The sequence below is a fragment of the Momordica charantia genome (genome assembly GCF_013281855.1).
Source record: "Momordica charantia cultivar OHB3-1 chromosome 5 unlocalized genomic scaffold, Mcharantia_2.0 BLBB01000005.1, whole genome shotgun sequence".
Lineage (NCBI taxonomy): Eukaryota > Viridiplantae > Streptophyta > Magnoliopsida > Cucurbitales > Cucurbitaceae > Momordica > Momordica charantia.
The window spans coordinates 1,513,916-1,541,641 of record NW_028275163.1 but is presented as its reverse complement, the minus strand read 5'-3'; the positions used below and the strand labels follow the sequence as shown (position 1 = coordinate 1,541,641).

General features: G+C 34.5%; 4 protein-coding genes across 10 annotated transcripts; 2 read left to right on the top strand and 2 right to left on the bottom strand.

Annotated features, from left to right (window-relative positions):
• The first annotated feature begins 154 nt into the window (after window positions 1–154).
• On the top strand, window positions 155–6,893 carry LOC111016126 (eukaryotic translation initiation factor 4G). Of its 2 annotated transcripts, none has more exons than XM_022291420.2 (10): window positions 155–363; window positions 473–700; window positions 901–1,028; window positions 1,282–1,473; window positions 1,610–1,671; window positions 1,801–1,854; window positions 2,174–2,533; window positions 2,646–5,485; window positions 5,952–6,146; window positions 6,323–6,893. In XM_022291420.2, exons 2-10 carry the CDS (start codon window positions 543–545, stop codon window positions 6,657–6,659), a joined length of 4,326 nt encoding a protein of 1,441 aa, XP_022147112.1. In that variant the 5' UTR covers window positions 155–363; window positions 473–542; the 3' UTR covers window positions 6,660–6,893. The 2 variants fall into 2 exon arrangements, with proteins under 2 accessions (XP_022147112.1, XP_022147111.1); XM_022291419.2 differs by having other exon boundaries at window positions 1,604–1,671.
• Window positions 6,894–7,570: 677 nt separating this feature from the next.
• MC1 (metacaspase 1) lies at window positions 7,571–12,575 on the bottom strand. Its single transcript, XM_022291332.2, has 5 exons — window positions 10,430–12,575; window positions 8,664–8,994; window positions 8,318–8,438; window positions 8,003–8,227; window positions 7,571–7,833 (listed from the first exon to the last, which is right to left on the bottom strand). Exons 1-5 carry the CDS (start codon window positions 10,800–10,802, stop codon window positions 7,774–7,776), a joined length of 1,110 nt encoding a protein of 369 aa, XP_022147024.1. The 5' UTR covers window positions 10,803–12,575; the 3' UTR covers window positions 7,571–7,773.
• A 780-nt stretch (window positions 12,576–13,355) lies between these two features.
• On the bottom strand, window positions 13,356–15,615 carry LOC111016066 (uncharacterized). The gene is made up of 5 exons (XM_022291338.2): window positions 15,374–15,615; window positions 15,225–15,274; window positions 14,955–15,060; window positions 14,786–14,844; window positions 13,356–13,507 (listed from the first exon to the last, which is right to left on the bottom strand). The coding sequence occupies exons 1-5, from the start codon at window positions 15,596–15,598 to the stop codon at window positions 13,456–13,458; spliced, it is 492 nt and encodes a 163-aa protein (XP_022147030.1). The 5' UTR covers window positions 15,599–15,615; the 3' UTR covers window positions 13,356–13,455.
• Window positions 15,616–18,106: 2,491 nt separating this feature from the next.
• On the top strand, window positions 18,107–26,751 carry LOC111016067 (uncharacterized). 6 transcript variants are annotated; one of them, XM_088123624.1, is made up of 20 exons: window positions 18,107–18,399; window positions 19,466–19,690; window positions 19,868–19,931; window positions 20,014–20,091; window positions 20,173–20,232; window positions 20,321–20,425; window positions 20,925–21,035; window positions 21,344–21,385; window positions 21,996–22,166; window positions 22,258–22,397; window positions 23,025–23,122; window positions 23,210–23,316; window positions 23,412–23,454; window positions 23,838–23,929; window positions 24,180–24,228; window positions 24,508–24,578; window positions 25,676–25,795; window positions 25,911–25,996; window positions 26,220–26,265; window positions 26,568–26,751. In XM_088123624.1, exons 2-20 carry the CDS (start codon window positions 19,614–19,616, stop codon window positions 26,598–26,600), a joined length of 1,593 nt encoding a protein of 530 aa, XP_087979750.1. In that variant the 5' UTR covers window positions 18,107–18,399; window positions 19,466–19,613; the 3' UTR covers window positions 26,601–26,751. The 6 variants fall into 6 exon arrangements, 5 of the variants coding, with proteins under 5 accessions (XP_087979750.1, XP_022147032.1, XP_087979751.1 ...); XM_022291340.2 differs by lacking the exon at window positions 19,466–19,690 and having other exon boundaries at window positions 18,111–18,399; XM_022291341.2 differs by lacking the exons at window positions 18,107–18,399; window positions 19,466–19,690 and adding an exon at window positions 18,413–18,566.
• The last annotated feature ends 975 nt before the right edge of the window (window positions 26,752–27,726 follow it).

Sequence of the window (27,726 nt, the reverse complement as noted above, 5' to 3'; positions counted from 1 at the left end):
CAATCAACAAAGTATATATTTTCGGACGAAAATTTATAGGTTGGAATATTACTCATATTCATGTAATACAATATATATATAATTATTTTTTAATTTAAAAAATTAAAATCGGTTTTGAATCGGCTGGAAAAGCTGACCCATTTTGACCTCTCCCTCTCTTATTTGGTTTGCCGCCTTTCTCACTCTACCTGTCCTCTCTCTCTCTCTCATGATCCTCCATAGTTGGCCCAACCAGACTTGCGATTCTCGCCATCCCCACATTCTCCATTTTTCTCGGGAAAATTCCAGCTATCACATTCACTGCCACTCCGGAGATTCTTCGCCGTCTCTCTTACCAGCGTAGATCATTCATTCACCATTTATGTATTGCTCATTCCTTCATTCTTGCATTCTCTTCGACGCCATTGCGCGGTTGCTTCCAACTTTTCATTCTGATTATTGATGGTGTTTTCGGCTGCGTCTAATTGCACAGGAAAGAACAACTGAAGGTAATTTCCGCACAGAATTCTTGACATACATTGGCAGGTAAGGGATTGGTATATATGTCTTTCGATCAATCAAGGCTTGATAACAATGAGGATCCTCAGTTTAAGAAATCCGCGCGATCATCGAGCTTAAATCAGCAGAGAATCTCTCATGGATTTCATTCTAAGCCGAGCGCTGCCGGAAGGTGTCCTACGCCGATCGTCTCCAACCACAGGTAATCGCATTGCATTTTTGTTACGAATGGCATTGTGTTTTGTTTCTTCTTTTTCGAACGTTCTTAGGAAATATCTTTTGTATGAATTCTGTGGTTTGATCTCTGCTACTGGCGCTCTTCTAGGAATTTTTTGATTTCCTGTATTGTTTTTGGTTGTAATTCTTATAATTTTTCTTTTTCACTTTCCGTCTTTGGTTTAGTGTTAAGAAGTCCAACGAGACACAACACGCACGGGAATCTAGGGCTGTTTTTTCGTCTGTAAATTCTGCCATTTCTACTACGCCTCAGGGAGGTCAAAATGGTTCTCATGTGCAGCCGCAGCTGAATGGTATGACTAAGAGGCGTTAAAAAAAAGCAAAAACAAAAGAACTTTTCATATATCGTTTTCATGGAAGCTATTCAATTGCTTTCTAACGTCAGAGATAAGAATTTGATTTATAGTACAATGTGAATATTGTCTTTCAATAAGTGTTCCTTTTTCCTTATGATATATTTTTTTTGTCAAGGCATTTTATAATATTTTATTTATACACTTTTGTGTTATGATTTTGCAATATATGAGTTTAATGCACTTATTTCAGGTTCAGCATCCAATCCAATAAAATTGTCAGAATCCCAAAGCGGGATTTTAAAAAAGAATGCAACTTCTCAAACTACCTCAAAAACTTCTGATGCATTGTCAGAATCCAATGGCGGAATTGCTCAAAATAATGCAACTTCTAAACCTACCTCAAAAACTTCTCATACCAAGGCACCCTCGACGCCCTTTAAAGGTGAGCCAAAATTTCCCACACTTAAACAGAGAGGTGTTCATGCATGTTATGGTGTTTGATGGGATTTATTTTGGTTCGTTTAATGGTACTTTTTAATTGGTTGATATGCTAACCATGGTTGTTTTTCAAGTTCTAGACTTGGGAGAACAACATATAGCATTTCCACTTCAGTTTGGATCCATAAGTCCCGGTTTCCAGGTGTTCCATCCATTCTATGATTATGTAGTAATGCTGATGATATATAGTAGCTATAGTCTTTCAGTGTAATTACTGCTAGTAAGCAATATGATTATATCTGATATGATGATTATTACTTTGGTTTTCCAGATTCCTAGAACCTGCTCAGCTCCTCCAAATATGATTGAACAGAAATTTAATCAGGTTAGAATAAGTATTCTCCACTTCTGTTGCTGTCTTGATATATGGTTGCTGGTACTCTTGAAATATATCTTTTGAGAGTTTGGTTCTGGCTCTCATAAATCTTAGTAACTATCTATACACTACTGGCATGTACTTGGGTCATCTCTACTTCATTTGGATGGTCTTTTCAGTATACGGCTTAAGCTTGAGATGTTAGCATTTTTGCACTTCGTTTCATGCTTGGTTTGTTGACATGATTTATTCGTTGCTACTTACTGTTCTTGTTCGTCTTTCTTGGTCGGTCCCTTTATTCTTATCCGTTGCTCTAACTTACCTGCAGACACAAAGCCATTTGTTCAAATCTGTTCCTTCGGGGTCTGTACTGCCAGTACCCAAGCAACCATTACAGAAAAATGATTCCAGCGTCCGTGGTCAACCTAATAGTGGAAAATCCAATCCAGATCCTGAAACCAAAAGGGAGATGCAAGTCTCCTCAGGATCCCCCTTAAACCAGATTCAGAAGCCTTCCCATGTATCATTCATTAGTCACAGAGCTTCTATTTCACTCCCTGATAGTAATAGTATGAGCAGCCTGGTGCATCAAATTGCTAATTCACCTAATGTAAAAGAAGTCCAAGTTCATGGAGTGATCTCTGCTTCCTCAGCAACAAAGCATGTAGCAATCCAACTGCCGCATCAGGTATTTTCACCCTATTGTTCCGATTCCTACTGATTGTCATTCTCTTTCTTTTATCCTTTTTTATTGTTACTTATTTTGTCATTCATAAAGTGAAGTTCATGATTAATTTTAGGTCGGCTTTCATGTGAGTCATGACCTTGCTTCTCAAGATCATACTAGTCGTCCATACAGTGAGGTTTCTGAAACTGTTCAAGCTTCAAAATCAAATGCTGCCAAGAGGGGAGGCACGCCCACTTCAAATAAAGTTTCTGGTGCAGAGTGTAGTGTTGATATTTCAGATCCCATTTGTTGTTCTAAGCTGGAGTCCCCTTTGCAAATTGAGCAATCAATGCATGAGCTCGTTGGAACAAAAAATGTATGGAGGAGAAAATTGCCTGGTTCTGTAGATGACATAGAACAAAGTAAACCTCCATCTTTCATGAAGTCAACAGCAATTAATAATGGCTACTCAAACTCAGAAACGCTGGGGAAATTGGATGAAACTGTGAATTTTCATGCAGAAGTTGACAGTACCCAAGACAATAACGTTCTTTCTAACTCTACAACTCATGGGTATAAGATTTCACTTATTCTTGCACCTTCTTGTGGAAGCAATAATAACTACAATACTGAAGTGGGCAGAGCTGATCTGCTGTCGGCTCCTGTGCCGACGTCTGAGCTCTCAGATATGAAGCATGAAGGAAATAGAATAGAGCATGCAGGTTTGCAGTGTGATCCTAAGCATAAACCTGTTGTGGACACAAACAAGATGAGGAATACGTCTTCAAGAGGAAAGAAGAAGAGAAAGGAAATTCTTCAGAAGGCAGATGCTGCTGGGACTACTTCTGACCTTTATATGGCATACAAAGAACCTGAACAAAAGAAAGAGACTGTCATGTCTGCTGAAAGCTCCAATGGAGGCTTAAATATGAAGCACGAGTCTGCTGCTTCCATTAAGGAAGAGGCTGTCTTGACCAAGCAGAGTAAATTTGAGCCAGATGATTGGGAAGATGCAGTTGATATTTCTTCTGGGAATTACGAGGGTTTTGAGGACAAGGCCAAAGGAAAAGTAGCACTGCATCACGAGGATGGGAGTGGAGATATGGCCAAAAAGTACTCCAGAGATTTCCTCCTGAATTTTGCAGAGCAGTTCATGGACCTTCCCGATGGGTTTGAAATTACTCCCAGTATGAAGACTTTAATGAGTATTAACGGTTGCTCTCGTTCTGTTAATAGTAATTCATATGCTAATCTTGGAAAAATGGATAGGCCAAGTGGAGGGTCTCGACTAGACCATCGTGCTATTGGTGTTGATGCTTCAGGGCGGAATTCAAACCTGGAAAGTGCTTATTTAGCTGATTCTGGCTCTCGACCTACCCAGGGTGCTATCGGTGGTGCTTTAAAGAACACAAGGGCACACATAGGTTCCCAGGGAAAGATTCAAAGAAATGGCTCCAGTACTGATAGGTGGCAAAGAGATACCAACTTTCAGATGAAAGGTTTAATTTCTCCTCCAACTCCATTACAGATGATGCACAGAGCCGAGAAGAAATATGAAGTGGGTAAAGTGGCTGACGAGGAAGAGACCAAACAAAGGCAGCTGAAGGCTATACTAAACAAGCTAACTCCACAAAATTTTGCAAAACTCTTTGAACAAGTGAAAGCAGTTAATATTGATAGCGCTAAGACACTAACTGGTGTCATCTCTCAGATCTTTGACAAAGCTTTGACGGAACCCACTTTCTGTGAAATGTATGCCAATTTTTGTCTCCATCTGGCTGGTGATTTACCAGATTTTAGCGATGATAATCAGAAGATTAATTTCAAGAGGTTGCTTTTAAACAAGTGCCAGGAGGAATTTGAGAGAGAGCAGGAAGAAAATGATAACGTTAATAAGGTCGGTGAGACGAAACAGTCTGAAGAGGAACAAGAAGCGAAGAGAACAAAGGCGCGCAGAAGAATGCTAGGAAACATCAGATTAATTGGGGAACTTTACAAAAAAAAGATGATAACAGAGAAAATCATGCATGTATGCATCAAGAAATTGTTGGGTCAATATCAAAATCCCGATGAGGAGGATATTGAAGCATTGTGCAAACTGATGAGCACCATAGGAGAGATGATAGATCACTCCAAAGCTAAGCAGCACATGGATGCATATTTTGAGATGATGACTGAATTATCAAATAACATGAAGTTGTCATCAAGGGTTAGATTCATGTTGAAGGATGCAATTGATCTGAGAAAGAACAAATGGCAACAAAGGAGAAAAATCGAAGGTCCCAAAAAAATTGATGAAGTGCACAGGGACGCTGTGCAAGAACGTCAAGCACAAACTAGTAGATTAGGCCGTGGTCCTGGAACCAATGCATCATTGAGAAGAGGAACATCCATGGATTTTGGTTTTAGAGCGTCTGCACTATTGCCTTCTCCCAATGCCCAGATTGGTGGTTCAAGCAGTCAAGACACTCGTTTTGAAGGTAAACAACAATCTTCCGAAGCCAGGGCATTTCCAACTCCATTGCACCAAAGACCTATTAGTGATGATGCCATCACTTTGGGTCCACAGGGTAGTTTAGCAAGAGGGATGTCCATTAGAGGGCCACGATCTGTTTCATCCTCTTCATTACCAGATGTGTCCTTGCCGGCTGCTGGTAACTCCCAAAGAATTACAGCTCATGGCTCAGTATCAGAGCATGCAACTTCCAATTCCAGAGGGGGTATCACTGTAAGAAATAATATGTCAAAGGGATTTGCAGGTTCAGTATCTCCTGATCAAGCGAGCACACAGGAGCCTGGTACTATTAATGGATGTACACAATCGGGAAACATTGATAGCAGTCTTGGTAGGTCTCAATCAATCTCGCCGACCAAACGTGAGCAACCAGCTTTGACACGTAATGGTCATTCTGAAGTTATGTCCGAAGAACGTCTACGAGAAAAATCCGTAGCAGCGATTAGGGAATACTACAGGTATTGTCTCACTTCTTTGTTGCTTCTAGTTTCTGTCCCATATTGCTTCAAGATCTTGATCTAATTTGCATGGATAGAATAAGTGTTTGTGAGCTAACGTGAAAAATTAGGAACATGTAAATTGGAATATCCTAGAACATGTAAATTGCACTTGGAAGTTTCTTGCTTAAGATGGGATTTTTCAAAACTAAGAAGTGTGAAGAACAAGTAACTTGTTACCCATTTTAACGATATCCTAGAACATGGTCCTGGTTAAAGCTCGGCAAAACATAATGTTTCTTCAGAGAGGCTAATTCCAAGTGCTTCCATTGCATCCTTGATTGTTAGTAAGGGTTTTGAAAAAGGTGTAACTTTAAATTCATAGGGAAGCGTTGAATGATTGATGTCGAAATATATGTTATATTATTTATTATTGCTTGATCTTATGTGGCCGTTGAGTAAAAAGGGAAGACAAATTTGGTTTCAGTGCTAGAGATGAGAAAGAAGTTACTCTGTGCATCAAGGAGTTGAATTCGCCTGGATTCTATTCATCCATGATTTCTCTTTGGATCACAGACTCATTTGAGAGGGAAACCAAAGAAAGGGATCTTTTAGCAAAACTACTTGTTAGCCTCGCAAAATCAAAGAATGCTACATTTACTCAACTCCAACTTGTCAAAGGGTAAAAATTCTGAATCTTTCTATTAAAAGTCAAAATATCATTACTTTTTACTTTCTTTGAGAAAAAAAGAGTCCCAAACATGACTTTTGGCTGGTTTCCTTTCATGTGATTATATGAGTTTGCAATTTATGTCCATTTTGTGCTATTTGTGTGATCCCCTCTTGTTTATTTAATAGGATCGAGTATGTTCTTGCCACTCTGGAGGATGCTGTCAACGATGCCCCGAAAGCTCCAGAATTTATGGGGCGACTACTGGCGAACTTGATCTGGGAAGACTTGATTCCATTGAAAGAAATCGGGAAGCTCATATATGAAGGTGGGGAGGAGCCTGGAAGTCTTGTACAAGTTGGGGTTGCAGCTGATGTTCTTGGCAACGTGTTGGAGGCAGTTCAATTGGAGAAAGGTCAGATTTTTGTGAACCAAATTCTTAAAAGTTCTAATCTACAACTGGAAACGTTTCTCCCTTCATACCCAATCAAACTCAAATCAACAAAACTAGAGAAATTTATTTAGGTGGCACAGGGACTTGAAATCAGAGCAGAAGAAATTCATTAATTTGTAATTTTAGGTTAGTTTTTTCTTTGAAAAGTTGTGGTTCTGGGTTAGTTACTGGGATGTACTTTGTAAGTTGATGGAATTTTGCCACCCATCTTCATTTTTCACATAATTTCTACAATAAAGGCCACAGCTGCAGTGACAAGAAAATTTCCAATTCTAATGATAGTCATTAGTTCCAGCTTTAGTTCATTTGATCTTCGAACTTGAGCGATTCAAGAAGTGTTGGAATCATCCCTGATTCAAGAAGTGTTAAAATCGTCCCTAAATAAAATCATCGGTAGAAATTAGATACGTTACCATCAAATTGTTTTATTTGGATTTTGATTGAAGCTCCAAAGCTAGAGCTAACAATCTAGATAATTCATGGTTATTTTTATTTGAACTATGAATTTTGGTGTTTGAATCCCTTCTACTTATTTTAGTCCTTACCATCAAAATCACATCTAAAACCTTATTTGATTTTATTTTGGTTATTTTTTAAAATTGTAAACACTACTTTCTCTACTAATGTGGCATAGCTTCTAATCCCTCCACTTACATTTAGTAACCGTTTTGTTTTTGGTTTCTTGTACATTAAATTCTACCTTCACTCATATATTGCTTTATTTTGTATGAGCTTTTTGAAATTGTTTTTAAAATCTAAGCCAAAATTAATTTCAAAAATCTAAGCCAAAATTTGAAAACTACATGAAGTAAGTTTTCAAAACTTATTTTTATTTTTGAAATTTGACTAAGAGTTTAAATATACTTTTAAGAAAGAGTGTGAACAAAAAATTATGACCAAACAAGCATAACAGAAAATTATAAACGAAACGGTTATTAATAAACAATACCCACATGGGAATTCATGATAACAAGTCAGCAAGTCGAATAGAATCTTCCAATACCTGAATTTTAATACTATATCAATTCATGTACACTACAATCTGCATTTTCGAATTGCCTTATTTTTCCATTACAATCTTCTATCTGTGCAACAAAATTTCAACAAAGCATCATCAAATGGAGAAATAGGCCAACATAACCCTCCTCCAAATGCAACCTTCAACCATCGCCAAGAAAAAAGAAATCACAGAGAGAAAGGTTTCGTATACACGTCGAATGCCTGGCACGAAGTTAATTGTGGCTCCTGCAAATAACAATGGCGAAAGCGGAATGAACTTTGAACTTAAATTCTTAGCACCAGTAGATTATCATATTGTTCAGCAGATTGTACATGTGCATGAAAAACCTCAAACATGGAATTTTTAGGGATAACAGCCACAAGTTCCAGATGATTAGCATGAAAAGTTAAGTACCTGTCTGAGCCCGCCGATGGCGCTCCCTCCCGTCAAAAGCATGGTGACCAGAGATGTAACAACGTCACCGCCGCCACCACCGCCACCACCACCACCACCATTTGCATTTTTTATAGCTGTTCGCATAGAGTTCAGTATGCTTCCATATGTAGCTCCGTGTCCCCGCTCGATAGCTTGGATGAAGCAGAAAGTCATGGCACCTGTTGATGTTATCCTTGACAGAGCCTGTTCCCATTTAAGTAATTAGCTCAGCATCATTGAAATGGCAATGAGATTGGGATAAAAATAACCGTGTATTATGGAACTTGAACTTACAGACGTATCAGCTGAGGTTTGATCATCATCACAGCCACTGAAAGAAATAACTTCTCCACCGCTCGTTCCTTTCCATACTCCAGATCGCGGGCGATGGTCCTCCCACACGTATTGTCCACTCCTATGATCAAAGGGGGAAATCGAAAGTTGAAGAGTTTAATCCATTTAGATCGAAGATATATAAATTTTCATCTTAACAATATTCTCTACTAGTTTCTATCATACTAGATCTTTTGGATATTTATGACCATCAATATGTTAGCAACTTTGGCAAGAGTAAGAGCAACATCGTCCTGTCATATTATGTTTCGACTAAAGAGCATGAACATATGTATGCAAAACCAACCTGCTCATTCTGCATAGAAATGGCAAATCTAGTACGGTTCCACTATGGCAAGCATCTATGATTGCATGAAGCTTTACGCCTTGAGGAAGAGGTCTAACAATTGCCATATTAATTTCATCATCAACAATCATTCCCTGAGTTTCAAAGTCCAGGGGACAAAGAGTTTCGTCATATCCATCTACTTCATCACCATTGTAGTTCCTTTGGCGAGAACCGTGACCGGAATAATGGAATACCAAGGAGTCACCTGGTTGACAACCTTGTATTAGCCAATACAATGCCATTCTAATGTTGTTTTTGTAGGGAATTCTGTATGGGTCAGTTTCTTCTTCTGCATTTCATTATCCAGAATGAACATAAGTAAACTAGTTGTATAACAAGAAGATAAAGAAATAAATTTAGTAGCGATTGATAATCGAGCCTTACTATCCAGAACACAAAATCTTAGGAAATTTGCAAAAAAAAAAAAATAAAACTAGAGATATGCAGACATGGGTTCAGAATTCATTTGAAAGAGAACCCTCCTATATGAATTGGTAATCAGACTAAATCTGATTTGATCCATGCTAATTTACTCAAAATAAATAACCCTAATACTGTCTTCGATATTTTACCCAAGATATTCTGATTAAAAAAAAAGTGGATCCACGAGCAACTCCAAAGGTTCTTCAACTTAAGGCGAAACCGACCTAACTGTAATCTTTATTTTCAAAGACCAATTATGAATGAAAAATTAACAGACCCATTTTCTCCATTCTTCCAATCTGCTGGGAAATTGGAAAGAAACCACAGCAATATACGATAAATCTTCATCTTGTCCTATCTCGTTTCGAAACTTGATTCTAACACCAGAAATTCCACGCCTCGAGCCATATTACTCCATGATGGATCATCCAGGATGCTCGTAGGTGGGTACACCAGATAATTGCACTCTGGTGTCATCCAGTCACTCCAAACAAATGTAAAGCAACTCTCAGGAAAGGTGCAGAGCTAGCAGATAATTCTTGTCAAATACCGATAGTTACAAAGCTCCCATGCAAAACTAATGCAACAACTCGATTGTAAGTTGTAACACTTTAACTTGCCAAATTTTCAAGAAACCTAGAATTTAACTTAAGCACCGTGGGTTGGTCTAGTAGCATTAGCACAAGTGAAATAGTAAAAAATAACGATAGAGAAATGAATTCAAACTTCATGGTGGCCCTAGAATGTTAAAATCTTATGACTTTCTTACCAACCGAGCAGGGTCAAGTGTTTGTCCTATGAAATTAGTTGAGGTGTAGATAAGTTGACGACCTGGAATTAAACTTGTACGAGGTTTCTAAAAGCATAATATAACCATTTTCTTGCATTTTCTTGTTACATGTCAATAGTTCTGAAATTGGACCAACGATGTACATAAAAGCATAAAATAAAATTACCATTTCTACCAACCAATCTTCTGTCGGTATAATATGTTTGGTTTATGACCCATGGCAAGCTAAGCTAGGAGGACAGAAATTATACTCAACATTCAACATATCAATTATCCCTAGAGTTCCTACGCATGCAAAAGTGAAATTTAATGCTTCCCAATATAGTAACAAACAGAAGTGACCATTCGAACAATTCCTGTTAGAATGAATCCATCAGAAGCATCAAGGAACAGAAATTTGTAGTTTTCCATAACAATTGGAGGGTTCAGAAAAGCATGATCCAACGCACTGTATACCTCATGATGAACGAGAGAGAGAGAGAGAGAGAGAGAGGAGAGTTGGGAAAAATACCAGTAAGCATGAGTATAGAATCTTCTGGAAAATGAAATTTATTGATGAGAAGATATCGCATGCACTTAGCATCGTTAAGGCAGCCCTTGAGCTCATGTCTCGAGTACCTATACGAGATCCCACAGATCACAGCCCTTTTACGGCCATGAGGGTGGGCGGGAAATCCAGGCGGCGCGTGGTTGTAAGGCGACGGTACCGGCGGAGGCGCCTGAGAGTGAGAAGGCGACGGCGGAGGGACGGCGCGTGGGTCCATAACATGGGTCACCGCCTTGCATATAGCGCAGCGAATAGACGGAGCGCCCGGCGGGAGCTGGAGAGGAGTCCGGCAGCCGGAGCAGTTCACGAGCATCGGCGGCGGGTGGGGATAGTACATCGTCGGAATTCAAAAGCGATCAAACAAATTCAGAATTGGGTAATAGAAAAAAACAACAATTCACAGAACGCGAGAAGGAGACGACGGGATTCGGATCTTCAAATAAGATGGATTGAATTAAGGAACCTCAGATGATTGGATATGTATGAGGAAAATTCGTCGACTATCTAATCTTCAATGCAAATATGATCCCAATTCGTCAAACAAACTATCTTTCACGCGGTTATGATCTCAATCCAAAAATTTTAAAACCCATTTCTGCTTTGATTTCTTCGTCGCGAGGAAAAAACTGGATATGGGAAAAATGGAGAGAGCCCAGATTCAGGAGCAGCAGCAGAAATCAGTAATGGGGAACCTACTCCGCCTGCTCCTTTATTTTTTTCCCTTTAATTTTATATTTTAACTTTGGGAATGAGATCGAATTTTCAGAGAAAAATTTATGGAATCTTTTAAAAAGTGAAAATGGTGGTTTTGATTGTGTGGATGGTTTGGCTATATATAAAAAGACCAAAATACCCTTCCAGCTACTTTTTAAGTTTTTCCCTTTTTATTATTTATTTTTTTCTTTTTCCTGCCCTTTTGTACTCTAATTTGTGTATTTCTTAGTTTGCTAAATTGACAAAGTGCATTTGATTTTGGACTTTCTTTATTTGGAAAATTTTCCGAGTTCCAAATTATGAGGTCCAAATTATGCCATTTTTGGAAGTTCCAAATTCATGAAGCTTTTTTTTTAATTTAATTCTTGAATGTTACACTGTCAATGTAGACTATATTGTCGAAGTGAATGGATGTTGTGAGTATGATCTCCACCTCACGTATTGTACCGAAAAAATGTGGCTTACAAATCTGTTAAAAAAATGAATAACTTAGAAGAATGAATATCCGTTCCAATGAAAAATAAGAATTACTAGATTGGCATTTCAAAGTAAAAGCAAACATCTTCCAAGAATTTTACTTGAAGAATTTAAAAGAATCTATGAAAATGGTAAGACTTTGGATATATTTGAAGATACGAAAGATCTGTTAGTTTCATTCATGGTTCTCCATCAATGAGAATCTAGAGGAAGATTTTTATGCATATATCATGTATTTGACCTATGTTTCAAGTTAAACTTCGTTTGTTAACGATTTTATATCTTGTAATACAGGTTGTTTATAAAATATTAGCAAATATGAAACTGGATTGAGATTTCACTAATAATTAAGCCGACTCACTTTACTTTGAGAACATAAATATTATTTTTATTTTAATAAAAAATAGAATAAATAAAACAAAAGTTATCATTATTACTTTGAGAAGATAAATATGTCACAGAATATTCTCAACCATCTCACACCTTAATATAGTAATAATAATGGTAAGATCTAAAAAGCGAAAAGAAATTAATTAAAGAAATTCAGTTTTAGATAATTTTTTTTCCTTCCCTCTTAAAATAATCAGTGGAAGGTGATTTTCCACGTTGGCACCCTCATAAGTGGGCCCCTCTGATTAGGTATGAAGGCCCATACCCGCTTTTGGAATTTGTCAATTTGGAAGATTTGTTTGAAAGAGTTCTTCATAAATAAATAAAACTAAGTCTTATAAAAGAATATTATTATCTGAATGGAAAAAATTTTCATAATCAAGTCTTAAACTTATATTCAAATGTGTACGTTTAACAATACGTAGATTCCTCGGTTCAGAAGATTTACAATCTAAAAATAAATAAATAAATAAAAACGAAAAAGAGAATTACAATTTTGACTTTTGACTTTTGAGAAATGAGACTAAAATGCGGAATGGAAGTCATGGTTGAAAATGTTTTTTATCTTTAAAATAAAAAATAATTCTCCAAACGGTTTTAAAAAACAATTTTCGAAACAAAAAGGGTAATATTTCCGTTTTAGTTTATGAATGTTTGTAATTATTGATGGGTATAAGCATGACTTGAGAAAATAAACGTATAAATTATTTTCATTTTTTTACCTGTACTTTAAATTTTTATTCATTTTAGTTCATATATATTTTCGAAACCTCCATTTTTTACTTTGTACTTTTAAAAAATGACCAATTTAATCTTTATTGGCAAAATTTTAACTTGAATTTTATACCCACTAAAAATTCTTTAATACAAATTTATAGCTACATTTCAAGAACTTTAACGAGTTAAGTGTCATACTAAAATTATGATTGGAAGAATGAGACAAAAATAAAAATGAAGGGATTAAAATTGTCACTTTTTAAAAGTATATAGAGACCAAAATTGATATTTCAAAACTAAAAATACCAAAATAGACATTTTGAGAGCGAAACAAAATGAACCAAAAGTTACCAAAAGTTGGCCCAAATAATATTTAAAAAAGAACATGACTATTAAAAATAATGAATAATCAATTGAAGCTAAGGTTAAAAATCCACTCATTAATTCAAATTTGTATAAGTTCCTGTGCTTCCCATTTCAAGATTTTCGTTGATACTGTAAAGTGTTATCATATCATATTTCCCTTTTTTTTTCTTGTAAATAAAAGAATGGAGGAAGAAAAAGAAGAAGAATTAGGGACTGGATTTGTACCTTAGATTTTGAACAGAAGAACTGGTCATAATGAAACACCACACAGTTAGTTAATGGTGTGCATTCAATTATAACATAGATCTCTGGAGTACAGACAGAAATCAGTAGTCAAATGAGCCCTTAATACCCTCCAAACTCTCCCCCATTGACAACCTGCAAATAAACAAAAGATTCACACCTTAAACTAGTTCTCTAAACCAATTGTTGCAAAGCTCTAAGCTAAGCTACTTTTGAACATTCAACAAATCCCAAATCCTGAAACTCTACAAGGTTCATCCATGCTAGATCAATCACAAATATAAGTTGAGATTGAAATATAATTGACAACCAAATGTGTAATGTTGAGATGCACATATCTTATTTACATCAAGTTTCTCTTGGTCAACCACACAAACACTACTCCTAATGAAATCAAGAAGGGGAGACGAGAAGTAAAGCAAAGAATGGGGAGAACTATTGGAAAGTGATGCATTAGGGAATTGAGACCGACCTCAATTTGGCAATTGTCCGACCCTATTACATTAAGTTGTCGAGAAAATTCATAAGATTTTAAATTTTAGGGGGTGACCACCATGGTTTGTATACATTCCCGCCAAGTGATACAATTTTGATTCTTGAATCCTTGAAGATTCAAACTTATGTCCAAGTATGGTGGAAGATCTCTGATTTGGTAGCACACGAAACATATTATAAATGTATAGTGATTTACAGACCATAGCTCGCCAGTTAAGTAGCAACTACAATATAAGCAGTGACTAGATTCCTTTCCAGCCATCCAAAGACAACAGATTGCAATATCAGATGTCAAAGCTCCTTACCATCAATGTCTCTTCCACACCTATGGACTGGATTAAGAACGCATGACATATGAACACGTCGGGATACATTACACTTCCTATTCAAATGGTTGGAGGGGATGGGGTGGACAGTGGAAATTGTATAAGGGGACAACTGCCACTACGAAATGCATATAGATTTCTTAGATGATCTTACCACCCTCAAGGTGAAAAGACAGTCTGGTATTTCATAAGAACCAAAAATCTCAATATCAAACATGAATGTCAAATTTCTACCCATGTCTTCTTCCAGGTTATGCAAGCTGATGGAGTCCCAAAATCCTTCAAATTGATTTAAATACCCAACACCAAAACACTAATGCAATCAACCAACAAGCTTGATACCCATCTCCTATCTCATATCTAAATATGGAGACAAAATGAATTAGATTACAGTTTTTAATTCCTGCATCCCATTAAGAACAGAGCTTCTTGTAGCATTGAAGTTTATTTGGATTACCCACTTATCGAGCAATGTATTTATGATTGAAAGTTTAAAAAAATTGACACTATCAGGAATATCGAAGCCAATAATTAAAATGAGAAATGGCCCACTTTATTTTCTGGAAAATTGAAAAAAAAATGCTGAACTTACTTATAGATACAATACTTATACTCTTGACTCCTAGCAAGGTCCTTCTCTCCTTCCTCGAGCTGCATCAATACAAGTCCAACGCGTAAAAATTGACTCAGAAATTAATGAAAAGCAGTGAGAGAAGAAAAACCACGAGTAACAGAGGACAATAAAACGAAAATTGGCTCACCGGATCACTGCCATATACTAGATCATAACAAGTAGGAGAAAGACATCGTAGGGCACAGTTTTCCTTTTCGATAGCTGAAGATTTGCAGTTCCAACCCCACAACCCGCTGCAAATTTGCAATACATTATAGCAGCCAACCAAACCAAATAAGCCGGAAGAATACAAACAGGAAGGGGGCATCACCTTCTAAATTTCTCAGATAATTTTCTAACTACGTTCAGTTCGAGAGAGGAAAAGAAACCCTAAAAATAGCTCGAAAAAAATGCTCACCTCTCAATATCAGTGTAGCACTCCTGCTTCTTCTGCTTGGTTTCAGCATCCTGAATAATTGACAAGATTCAGTAGAATCGAGAGAAAACGGAAGACAATTACAACTTCGAAAGACGAACGAGTTGATATGGAGTGATCGGAAGTCTTACAGTGACTGGACGGCGAGATTTGGCGAGAGCTGTAGGGCTTGATTGCGAGAAAAGGAACCCTAATATGAGCAAGAATCGAACCGTGGTGAACAGATTTGGACTTCTACGCAAGTTGATGATTTTCATCCTGTTTGGATCAAATCCACATTCCTCCAATTGATTCAACTCTCTCTCGCTCAGAATTCCAAGTACTTGTGGAGAAGCAGTTCGTCTGACGTCGTACATATGTTCAACTCATTTATATAATAGATAGATTAAAAAATCGTATAAAAAGAGAGAGGAAATATATATATATATATATATATATATATATATATATATATATATATATATAAACAAGATAACATATATGTAATTAAATCAAAATTTTGTAATGTCAAAAAAAAAATTGTCATTTTACCTTACTTTTATTTTTTTAATATAAGAGACACCAGTATATTAGATGTATATTACATATTTATTTAATAAACACCTTACATATTTATTTAATAAACACCCATATCAGTAATATAACAGATGTATACTATATACATATTGTAAGTATATCAGACACTCATATCTATGTCATATTTATATCACATATATAGATATATAATAGATGTATATCATTTAGGTAAAGTTGTGATTTTAATAGTTGACCTCTGTTTTTAATTTAAGTGAACCTCCAATTTAAATGGGGTTGCCACTTGAATTTACCGTAATTAGATTGTACATCAACTATTAAAATTGTAATTGTGTTTTCTTTTTTTCTTTTATCTATTAATTAAATAAATTTTAAAATATACATATATATATATATACTTCTTCTTATTTTTTCGAAAAAAACAAGATTAATTTTAAAATATACTTGTATCTCTACCAAAAAAAGACTATCATTATTATAATCTCAAGCTTTGGGATTATTATTTTTGTTTAGGTCTGGTTTATATTATTGAGTAAGATATTTAGATATTGAGAAAGGATGATTGACTTACTGTCGTTACATTACATGTAAAACTAAAATAAAAATAATTAACTATCAAATTTTAATAGTAATTATAAAAATAAATAAGATTGGAATATTTTGCTTTTATTAATCTTGAGCTAAGCTAACACAAATATTTATATACATGTTTATTTATTTGTTTTTGGTACAGTTAATATATAATTCTTCATTGATATATATAATATTGCATTGGCACAATAAAAATATATTTGTCAATCCGAACATATTTCAACTGGTTAAAGTACATATCTCTATTAAAAAAATAGTGAATTCAAATTCTCACCCCACATGTTATACTAAAAAACAAAACCATCATAATTGTTAATTCGACCAATCATATTCTTTGTATCCCATCTAAACCGACCTCTCACCATCAACGATTGAATTCAATCCTTTCATTTACCTAATTATGATCGACGACATTGTTTCACCAAGAACATGTAAGGATTTAAATTCGACATTTTAATTGAATAGATATGTCTTAATCATCTGATAGACCGAAATGTTACGTTACTCACATTCAACCTTTTCGAGGCTTATTATTTGTATTTTATTTGAAAAACTTTGTTTTTTAATTAAAATAAACAATATAGACTTTGCCATGTATTTGTAAAATTACATTGTAGACCATGTTTTTTTAAAACCATCCACACAATACGTACAAATGTCAAATAATAATAAATATTCGTAGGGTTCTTTTACATTTATATAAAAACTTTAGTCACGTGTTCTATTGACTAGACTTGATAGTTTAAATTATAAATCTTTTAGATTGTATTTAATGATTTGTTACTTTTATTTTTTATTTTTCTGTTAGTACAACAACATGTGAGTGAGAGTTTAAATTAACGACATATTTGTTGAAGATATATATCTTATTTAGTTGAGTTCGACTTACGTTGACGTATCCTATAAGTAATGAATTTTTTAGCTTTTAATTTTGTATTTGGTAGGTTTTCAAATTTCACAATTTTACGTCCAATAGATTCGTAATTATGCATAAAATTACAAGTTCAAAATCCCTTTTATACATCTTAAAGTTTAACAACCCAGTAATACAAATCTAAGTTAAGAAATGATTATAAATTTTTAAAGTCAAGCGACCTATTAAACACAACATTAAAAGTTTAAGAATCAAAATTTGCAAATTAACCAGCTTAAGATCAAAATACATCAACTAATATCGATATACACCAAATGTGTTTAAAATTATCTCTATATGAATACGTGTTCCGACATAAAATAATTTAACCAAATTAACATTAAAAATACATAAATTAATATCGATATTACCAAATATGTTCAAACATATTTCTACATCAACGAATGCTCCAAACATAAAGTTACGAATCTACCATTTAATGAAATCCCCTTAGAACGAAATCTATGGATCCGTCACTGTCTATGTATAAAAAAGAACGTTGTTGGATCTTGAATAAACAACAATGTCGCTAACAAAAAAAAGGGAGCCTCTTGACACACATTTAAATTTATTAAAAAACAGATACATCCATTCTTTTAAATTTGCACAAGATAATAAAATAAATAAATATTTAAAAATAATAATAATGCAAACTTAATCCTAACTCAAGAGTCTCAAATCTCCAAATGTTGTTGAAAAAAAAAATACAAATAAAAAAAATGTAATGGAGAACAAAATGAGGCCTTACATATGAACTTCCTCCATTTTCTTCTCCAATATATACGCCGGAACATAATTACACAAATAGTGGGAGCACAAGACTTTCGGTTTTGGGTTTGACTTTTACTTGCGTCGTCTATGATAAAATTTAAATTATAATTTTCTTTTGTTTATGTTTATCATATTCGAGGAAATCGAGAAGGAATCCGCGATTATACGTGGAGGAAATTCATGGATTAATTTTTCATAACCAACCCCTCACTGATTTGACTTCCACACCTCTCTTCTTGCGCCTTCTTACTGTTTTTGGCTCGTACGCAGCTCGATTTGGCAATATTTCCTCCTCAAGAATCCGAGCACGACACCTCTCGAGCCATCTACTGCTTAATCATTATCTGGGTACTTCCTAAACTGCTTAATTAATGGCTGATGATTCAATCCCATTCCGAATAAGGCATTTCTGCTCGATATGGCGGGGATGCTGTTTCTCCCTCCTGTTACATTCATTTTCATTTTTCAGTTTGAGGGTTTCTTTCGGAAGCCGTGATTGAATCTCAATATGATTTGTATGTTTTTTAGTTCTACGAAGATGCATCTGATATGGACTTTGTTCATCGTTTTACTAATTTTAATCGCTATAATTTTTCTGGGTTGGACTGGTTGTAAATCATAATCTAGCTGGATTAGGAGAATGTTATAAATTTGATCGGCTTCCTGAATTTTAGCGCAGTGGTGCTTTGGTTGACGAGTTGAACCAGCCATTTAAGTTCTTCCTTGAAAATCTTCAAATTCCACCATTGGTTGCCATTCCAAATCCCTGCTTCGAATTCTTACTCATCAAATTGTTCAGAACCTTGCTGTAGATTTATGTTAAAACATACTCCACAAGTATTTCATTAGATTCACATGGATTATAATTTTTCATGAGAAAAAAGTAGAGATGGTGAGGAATAATTAGTGAAGCGAAATTTTATCTACGGGGGAATTGGGAATCTGTCTTTTGTGCAGACATGTTTTGGGCTTTTGATTTTTTCAGCTCTACTGCAGAATAGTCTTAAAGTATTCATTCATATATGTTGGACAAAAAATAAAGAAGAAAGTTGGTGTATAACCTAAACGACTCTAAGAAAGTATTTGAATTCCTATCATAATACTGTTCATTAAAAAAAAAAACCTAGGAACCCGCTGCTCAGTGCTCCCCATCTTTTAGCAGAATCTAAATTCATTTGTTCATCTAAATATATTTTGCCCTTTCAGAGCTGCAGTATAATTTTGATATGACATGACATCAGTTACAATTATGGTAGGGTGGAAGTACATGCTTCTTCTAAATCTCTAGCGTAGAAGATGGAACATTTTTTTAGCAAAAAAAAGTCTCTGTACATTTTTTCTTTTGTTGTATTGATACACTGCAGTATTTCACTACTCGTCCTTTTGAATTGATGGACACACCCTTGATTTGAAGCTGTGTGGATAAAACATGCAAAATTTTCCGTCTATGGTGTAAGGACATCAAATTATGTAGAGTGCGAGATTCTGTCTATTGTGATGGACAATGTTTCTGCTGATGCAATCAGAAGTTGCCATAGTAAAGAACTTGAACTTCCGATCTGATGTCGTCTACCCATAGCTCCCTGCATGGGCTTAATGATAATGGGGTTCGCCCTGCAAAATCCCGTATAATAGCAAGGCGATAGCTCTAATTATGTTTTGCTTGTAGGTTTTTATATTTTTTGCTCACTAATTTAGTCTCTTCAGATCATTTAAGGAGGGTTAAGTAGGGAAATGAGTATGGTTAATGGCTTAAATAGCAGATGCTTTGTGCATATCACTAATACAATTTTTTCTGCTGGCACAATTTTGAAAGATCTCTTGCTTCAAATAATCTGAAAGTGTTGAATTTCAATAATCATCAAGACCAAGAAGCTATGGTATGGCCTTCTGTGTACAATTTGCTCAGATTTTGAATTTAAGCCATCTGCAACATTTTAGAGTTCTTATAGTTGTACATAGGAACTGTCTTCACGGGTAAGAGCACAGGAAGGGGAGATTCAACTTCTTCGTCAACAAATTGCAGTAGCTTGTTTGAAGGTATAAATTTCTTAGATGACTCTGGATTCTACTCATTTCAACATCTCATATACCTTACATGAGAAATCTCTGTGGTGAAAGGAGTTGCGACTATTGAATGAGAAGTATGCATTAGAGAGGAAGTTTTCAGACATAAGAATGGTTGGTCTTTGTTTTCAGTTTTCTCCTCATTCAGCGGTTTTTAGCATTTTGGTTTGGAGACCATAATTATTTTCGCATTGTGTAACAGGCAGTTGATGAGAAGCAAACTGAAGTCATTACGTCTGCCTTCAATGAGTTGGGATACAGAAAAGGGGATCTTGAAGAGAACTTAAAATTGACTAATGAATTAAAGGTATGTTTTAGTTTCTTTCCCAGGTCATCTCCATCCGATACCTTGTATGTAACTTGAGCATTTAATGGATAAAAATGAAGCTTCAAATAAAGAAACAATTATCAACCAAAACGAGAGAAAAGATGGAAATATCCACCCAAGCCAAAACTCCATAGAGAATACCGAAACGAAAAAAAGAAGGTGTTGTAACTTTCATTTTTAGTTTTCTATTTTTAAAAATTATTCTTGTTTTTGTACAATTTCATTACTGATTTTTTCACCTCTCTTAAAAACATATTTGAATTCGTGGCAAATTAAGCTGAAGCTTTCTAGTTTGATGACAATTGTTTAGACAAGGAGCTCCAACATTAAACTGAAAAAAAAATTCAAAATTGTGCACCTATTCCGTCTCTCTACGTGTCATTAAAATGTTCAATGGTTCCTTTGCGACCATAGTTGCTACCAATTGGAAGTTTATATCTGCTAAATGCTGAATGGTTTCATTTTCATTCTCCAATAGGCTGTGGATGATGAGAGATATCTCTACATGTCATCATTGCTTGGGCTTTTGGCAGAATATGGTATTTGGCCACATGTCATAAATGCCTCTGTTATAACCAACAGTGTGAAGGTAAGTTCTTTACATTATAAAGCTTGAAACTAATCCCACTTTCTTGCTGATATGTTGCCCATCCTTAATCCAAATGAATGCTGGAAATAAATTTGGTTGAAATCTCTAAGCGGAATGCATGAAATTCATGTGCCCACTTCAATGAATCTAATTTGTCTTGGGACCTAATTAAAGAATGCTCCCAAGTCAAAGTACTGTTTTTGCTTAATGGGAATTTGATGTGAAATAGTTTAGGATTTGGATTTTTTTAATAGTGTCTTCATTCCCTTTCACTTTGCTTTACCTTTTTTTCCCTCAAATCTTTGCAGCTGCTTCATGATCAGTTGCAGCGAAAGATCAGAACTTCGCATGTAAGTTTGCTAATATTGAAATTTGTTGCTTTTCTTTCTAAGTTATGAGTTGCCCAACCAAGATGGTAAAATGTTTTGCTATGTATGATTGCAACTCCATCTACTAGCATTCCTTTCTATTATTGCTTCAGTTATTTCTTCTCCATGGAGTGTTAATCTTTTCTCTATAATGCTATAGTGACAATTTTGTGGCTTATGGACAGAGGAACAATAGAATATTTAATGATAAGAGAATGAGTTGGGATGACATGTTTGATATGACAAAATTCCACTGCTCTTCTTGACTCACCATGATAGTAATAAAAAAATAATCTCTTTTGACGGTTTACATGAAATAATATAAGAAGAGATTTTAAACTATCATCCAATTACATTAATGTTTTATTGGACTGCATTCTTGTTGAGCCAGACAATCAACTTTGTCAAATGTCCTATTTTTGCCAAGACATTTAACTCAAAAAAAATGTCAACCAATTTCGTTAAAGCCAGAAATGCAATTCCATAAACTGTTCTAATTTCCATCCTCCTTGTTAAAGTTTTTCTTAGCAATGAACTGTTGCTTGAAATTGATAAATTATTATAATACAGGCTGTGCTTCTTTTCGTCACAGGATAAAATTGGAGAACTAGCATCTCTTGCTGAAAATCATTTTGAGGGTGGATATCAATATCAAAGAAGAGAGAATACTGATTTGAAGTTTTTTGAGAGTGGATATCAATATCAAAGAAGAGAGAACGCTGATTTGGGAAATGTAAAATACCAACATCCTCCCAAAGCTGAGGTACTATTAAATGGAACTTGACTACTATGTCTGTTTTCCTTTGCTTTTACGAACTTTCCACTCATTTAATTTTCATCCATGTTGCATGCAGCATTTGGGAACAACTGAAGATGTGTTTACATCTAGGGTACAAAATAAAATTCCAGGAGCAGCAGACTTTATTCTAAAACCCGAAATGTACCAACCTGTGAACTATGACAATTCTCCAGACCCTTTATTCTATGCTGGCAGGTATGACATTCTATATTCTAAATTCTAAATTCTAGTATGAACGCCTTGAGTTCGAACAAGATTTTTGGCTGACAACCAATCATAAATATAAAGTATCTTAATTTGAACTGAAAAGAATGCCTAGGGAAATTGCGAAGTGCAACATATCTTAAAGTCATGCACCACAATGGTGTTATCAAATCAACAATCAATTGGCCAACCAACTTGAGACAAATTGTTGTTAGCTTCAAGGCTCAAAAACTTATTTTTATGAAAGTCTTACAAAATTTATGGTCATTTACACACACACACACCCCTATCAGACAAGTTTTATGGAACTCTTTTTTCTTCTTTCCTCTTCTCTCTCTCTCTCTCCCATTTTTTTCCCTTATCTACTTATATTGAACTTTCCATTTTATTTTAAAAAAGATAAAGTTATTAGGACGTTTGTTGTTTATGTACTTTTTACACTTGGAACCTTCTTTATCTGGTTTCAAACTGAAAGCCTGTTACAAAACTATATTAACTTTCAACTTGAATTTTGTAATAGCACAAAAGTATCTACAAACACCTATATATAGAAATTTTGATTCCTGCACTAATGGAAATTGTCTATTATCCGTCAACCATAAAAACATATTGTCGTAGGGAGGTGCCTGGTGCTATTACCCCTCCAGTTGATGATGATGCCGTGGAAATGCAACGTTATATGACTGACGAGAGATATAACCACCCTGTAACAGTTGGTGAGTTTGCTATTTCTTTTCCATAAGGTGATCCATACACGACTGCGTATAACCAGGACTTTACTAAGACATGAAGTTTCAATTCAGAGGGACCCAGCATCGAGAATTTTCAAATAGTCGGTGACGCTACACCAGGGGGCAGACTTCTTGCATGCGGATATCCTACTCGAGGGACTTCTCTTTGTATATTTCAGGTGCCATGTTCTGAAATCATTTAAATGAAGATCAACAAAGATTTGTGAATGCATATGGAATATTCATAGATCAATAATATAAATCTCTGTGTCAGTGGGTTTGGCATCTTGAGGATGGCACAAGGCAGTATATTGAAGGTAATGGAAATGAATTTGACTTTGCAGGATGCTTCAGATGGTATTCTTACTCTCTCATCTTTTTTTTTCCCCCTTTTATTTTTTGAAACTGAAAAATATACAATAAAATATGAAGAGGAGAAGGCACCACAAAAGAAAAGAAAAACAATGACAAAAGAGTACTTCATCTACCTTATAAATTTTGAACAAATAGAATTTAGATATTCTAGTAACAAAGCAAATGGACTTGACTTTATTGAAAATGCAAACCGAAAAATATCTTTCCTTTTCAATGTGACACTCTGGTTACTTTACTTTTTGGTGCATATGTTGTTACTGATTACGACTAGTTTGTTATATTGACTTTTTCTCATCTTTGATTATTATTTTTTTTTAATATTTAGGAGCTACAAATCCAGAATACGTTGTTGCAGCTGATGATGTTGACAAACTAATCGCGGTCGAGTGCATACCAATGGATGACAAAGGCCATCAGGTTTTCTAACAAGACTACTTTGGATTGTGATAAAAATTCAAATGTACATGCTATTAGTATATGAAATTCAGAAAAGCCATTCAGTTTGCTTCCAAGATTCTGCATTTAGTTTTGAAGTCTTATCTGAAGTATTTCCTTTCAAGTTTCCTCCTTTTCAAATCCCTATCACTCTCTGTGCAAAATCATTGTGATTAATATGATTACAATGTCTTCCTGTTTTTTACTCTTTAATTTTTTTTCCAATTATCAGGGGGAACTGGTCAAGCTTTTTGCTAATGATCAGAACAAAATAAAATGTGGTAAGTTAATTAAAAATTTAGAAACATCACCATAAGTTTGTGTTTATCACCTCTAAGAGCAGACTGTGATGAAAGGTTGGCAGAAAATCTTAGTTGCCATAAAATTTTTTTTTCTTTCCTTTTTCCCTACTTTAAGATCCTTGACTTTTGCTATATTAAAAATGTTTGATCTATCATGGTACCTTGTGTAAACTATTTTGATTCGTTAGTTGATTAACATTGTTATATATCAGCTATTTTTTGTATACTCCTTGAGATTTCTGATTGGTTCTATTATAGATCCGGACATGCAATTGGAGATTGATACATATCTTTCAAAGGGACAAGCCACGTTTAATGTCCTATTGCTGGTAGGTTTATCTCATATAAGTAAATATGTGAGAAAAATTAATTTCTTCGCTGTATACTTAGCTACGCGAGTCAGATTTAGCCTTAAAATATGTTGTGAAATTATTACCTCTATTAGCCGGTTTCCATTTTCTTGAAGATTTGAGGTTTAGCTACCTACATTCTTGTGGCTTTAAGATTATTTGTTTGTGTATTGGTTCTTTTGATTATATTGAACGATTTTTTGCTACATTTGGAGATTTTGATGTTGAATTTGAGCACTTTTTATCTACTTGATTTTTTTGGCTGGGTTTAGATGTTTTCTTGGTTGGGTTACCTGGTTTGTTAGTTGAATTTGTGTTATTTACTTTTTTGGTTTTTGGAAATTTTTCTAATTTGATTTTTGATAGATATTAATTTTACCACTTTAGAGTTCAATTTCTCTACTCTCTTCTTGCAAATCATTGACAATTATTCATTTAGCATGCAAAATTTTCTGGTTTAATATGTTAGCCATCTGCTAACTCTGTATTATAATGCAAGCTTTTAGGAATATGGTGCTTGGTGATTTCAACACTTAAAAAGAAAGCAATATAGGTACTTACGTACATTCTTGAGTTCTTACCCATTATGCCACTTCAGTTTTAAAACAGTATCCAAAAAAGAGAAAAAGAGAAAAAGAAAAAAAAAAGATTTATAGGATTGAGTATTGACCAAAATATTTATCTTTTTTCATTGAAATTTGTCTCTCATATTGTCTTGAAAATTTTACTGGCTTACTATTGAACCAGGTTTTAACTTCAATCTAGAGAACCCCGAATAAAGTCATAACTCATAAACTGTTCTTTTTCCTATTTGGATGAAAAAAAAAAGAAAGAGACCTAATCAATAAAGGGAACACGAAAAATATAACCATAACTCATAAACTGTTGATCAATGATATTATTTGGAGTGGCAGTAAACCTCTTGGTTTGTAAGCCAGTTGAATGATGAAACGAATCTCGACTTTCTTCATTTGCCAAAGGAGCTGTGTCATATAGGATATAAAATGTGTGAATACTATCAAACTTGTATGCTAGATATTTTACAACGGTGCTTTTTCCTCGTTAATTTTGTACAGATCGATTCGTCCGAGAATTGGGAGCCAGCATCTATTTCTTTGAGGAGGTCTGGTTACCAAATTAAGATGGGAAACACAGAATCGGTTGTAATTGCTGAGAAATATTCAAGGGAGTTATCGGTATGTCCTCATCAAGACTCAACTTACTCGTGATGGTGCCTACAAGTTTAAATTATATTTTCAAATAAAACCCAAAGTTTTATCTTGTTTCTTTATTATATATTTGTGGATGCAGATGAAAATTCCTTCTGGGATTTCGACACAGTTTGTTTTGACATGTTCTGATGGATCATCTTTTCCCTTTAACACGTACAACGTTCGGTAACGTTTCCATTTTACTTGCATATTCGTGTCTGTATTTTATGGAGAGTTTTATGTTGGTTCAATATTCTCAGGCTAATTAATATCATATAACCTGTTTATTTCTTTAGAATTGTCTATAATCAACAAGAAGCATATTGTATCCGATCGGGTCTTGAGTTTCATATTGCATGTGTTTCTTTAATAGTTATGCAGTCGACTATGATGTCGATTTTTCTTGTAGGATGCGGGATACGCTTGTGTTGACCATGAGAATGTTCCAAAGCAAGGTACTCTCTACCAAACTCTACTAGATACTGCACAAATCTTAAAGGATCAGTAGATGGACACCATTAATGGTGGTAAAGAAGTTATCATCTATTTACCTATGTACATAAATTGATACCGAATTCGACTAGAATGCGTCTCTGGGGGGCGGAGTGATGAGAATATCCATTTTTGCTCCCTCTTAAAGAACGGTCTCCTAAACAACAAAATAAACCTTTATACAAACGTGAGTTTTAGGCAATGTATAATGTTTTGTGATGCAAATATATGATTTTGTTCTGAATCCCATGTGTGTTTCGAGCAGGCAATCGACGACAGAAGGAAAGGAAAAGTATAGACCGAACGAACCCCTTGCGATTCCGAGTATGGTGCCGATACTCATCATTCATTCATTATGCAAATGAGATGTAATTCAATTTGAAAATGATCCATCAGTCTGAACTAATAAATCAAATAAATCGTAAAGGTCTTCTGCTTCTGCTCTTTTACCTCTTTTCCTTCCATAAACACAAATGCATATATAAAATATATATATTAATTATACTCTTCCTGATTAGTTTCTTCCTCATAATTCCATTCTCAATATTACTTTGGTGAAATTGTAAATTCCATCCATCCTCAATAATAGACTTCTTCTTCTTCTTCTTCTTCTTTTTTTTTTTTTTGATAATTTGTATTATGAATTATAAGACGTTCTTAATCAATTTAACAATTTTTCTTTTCGAATGGAGAATTTTAAATGATGATTTATCACGGAGAATTAACTTTTTATTTGAAAATTCTCAAGAAAAAATAATAAATGGGAAATAATTCGGATGGGTAATGAAATGATGATAACACTCTAAATTAAAGCATTCTTCATCCAGAAAAATGGCTAATGAACTTGGTCCAATATTGGACCTTCTGATCAGGGAGGATTTAAAAGAATAAAAATGAAATAAGCAATAAAGTTATATTACCAAATTATATTTTTTATTATTAAAATTTGTATTTGTTCTTTATGCTTCTAAAACTAATGTTTTTTTATCTATCGTCGGCGTTTTGTTTGCAATAGTAATTACTAATTAATAAACGAAATAGATTACTTTTTTTTAGAATTATTACAGGTCTTATTTATCAAATTATATCACTGAATTTTTATTTATCCCTCAAATAGTGTTTATATTATAATTTTTAAAGTTTTTTTTTAAATATATCTATATATATTTTTCAAGAACTCCACTAATGGCACAATACATTTTTAACCAATTCAAATGTCAAATAATAAATTTATAGGTAATATTTGAAAGTTGAGTTATCGTTATCATTGCAAGCAAACAATCAATATCACGTATAAATTTATAGTAGCAATTCTTTGTTTGTTTTTATTTTTGAAGCAAGGACCAATTAATTGCATTGACTTTGCCCAATATTCAATTATTGTTGAGATTATTTATATTAAAATGATTTTAAAATACGAACAT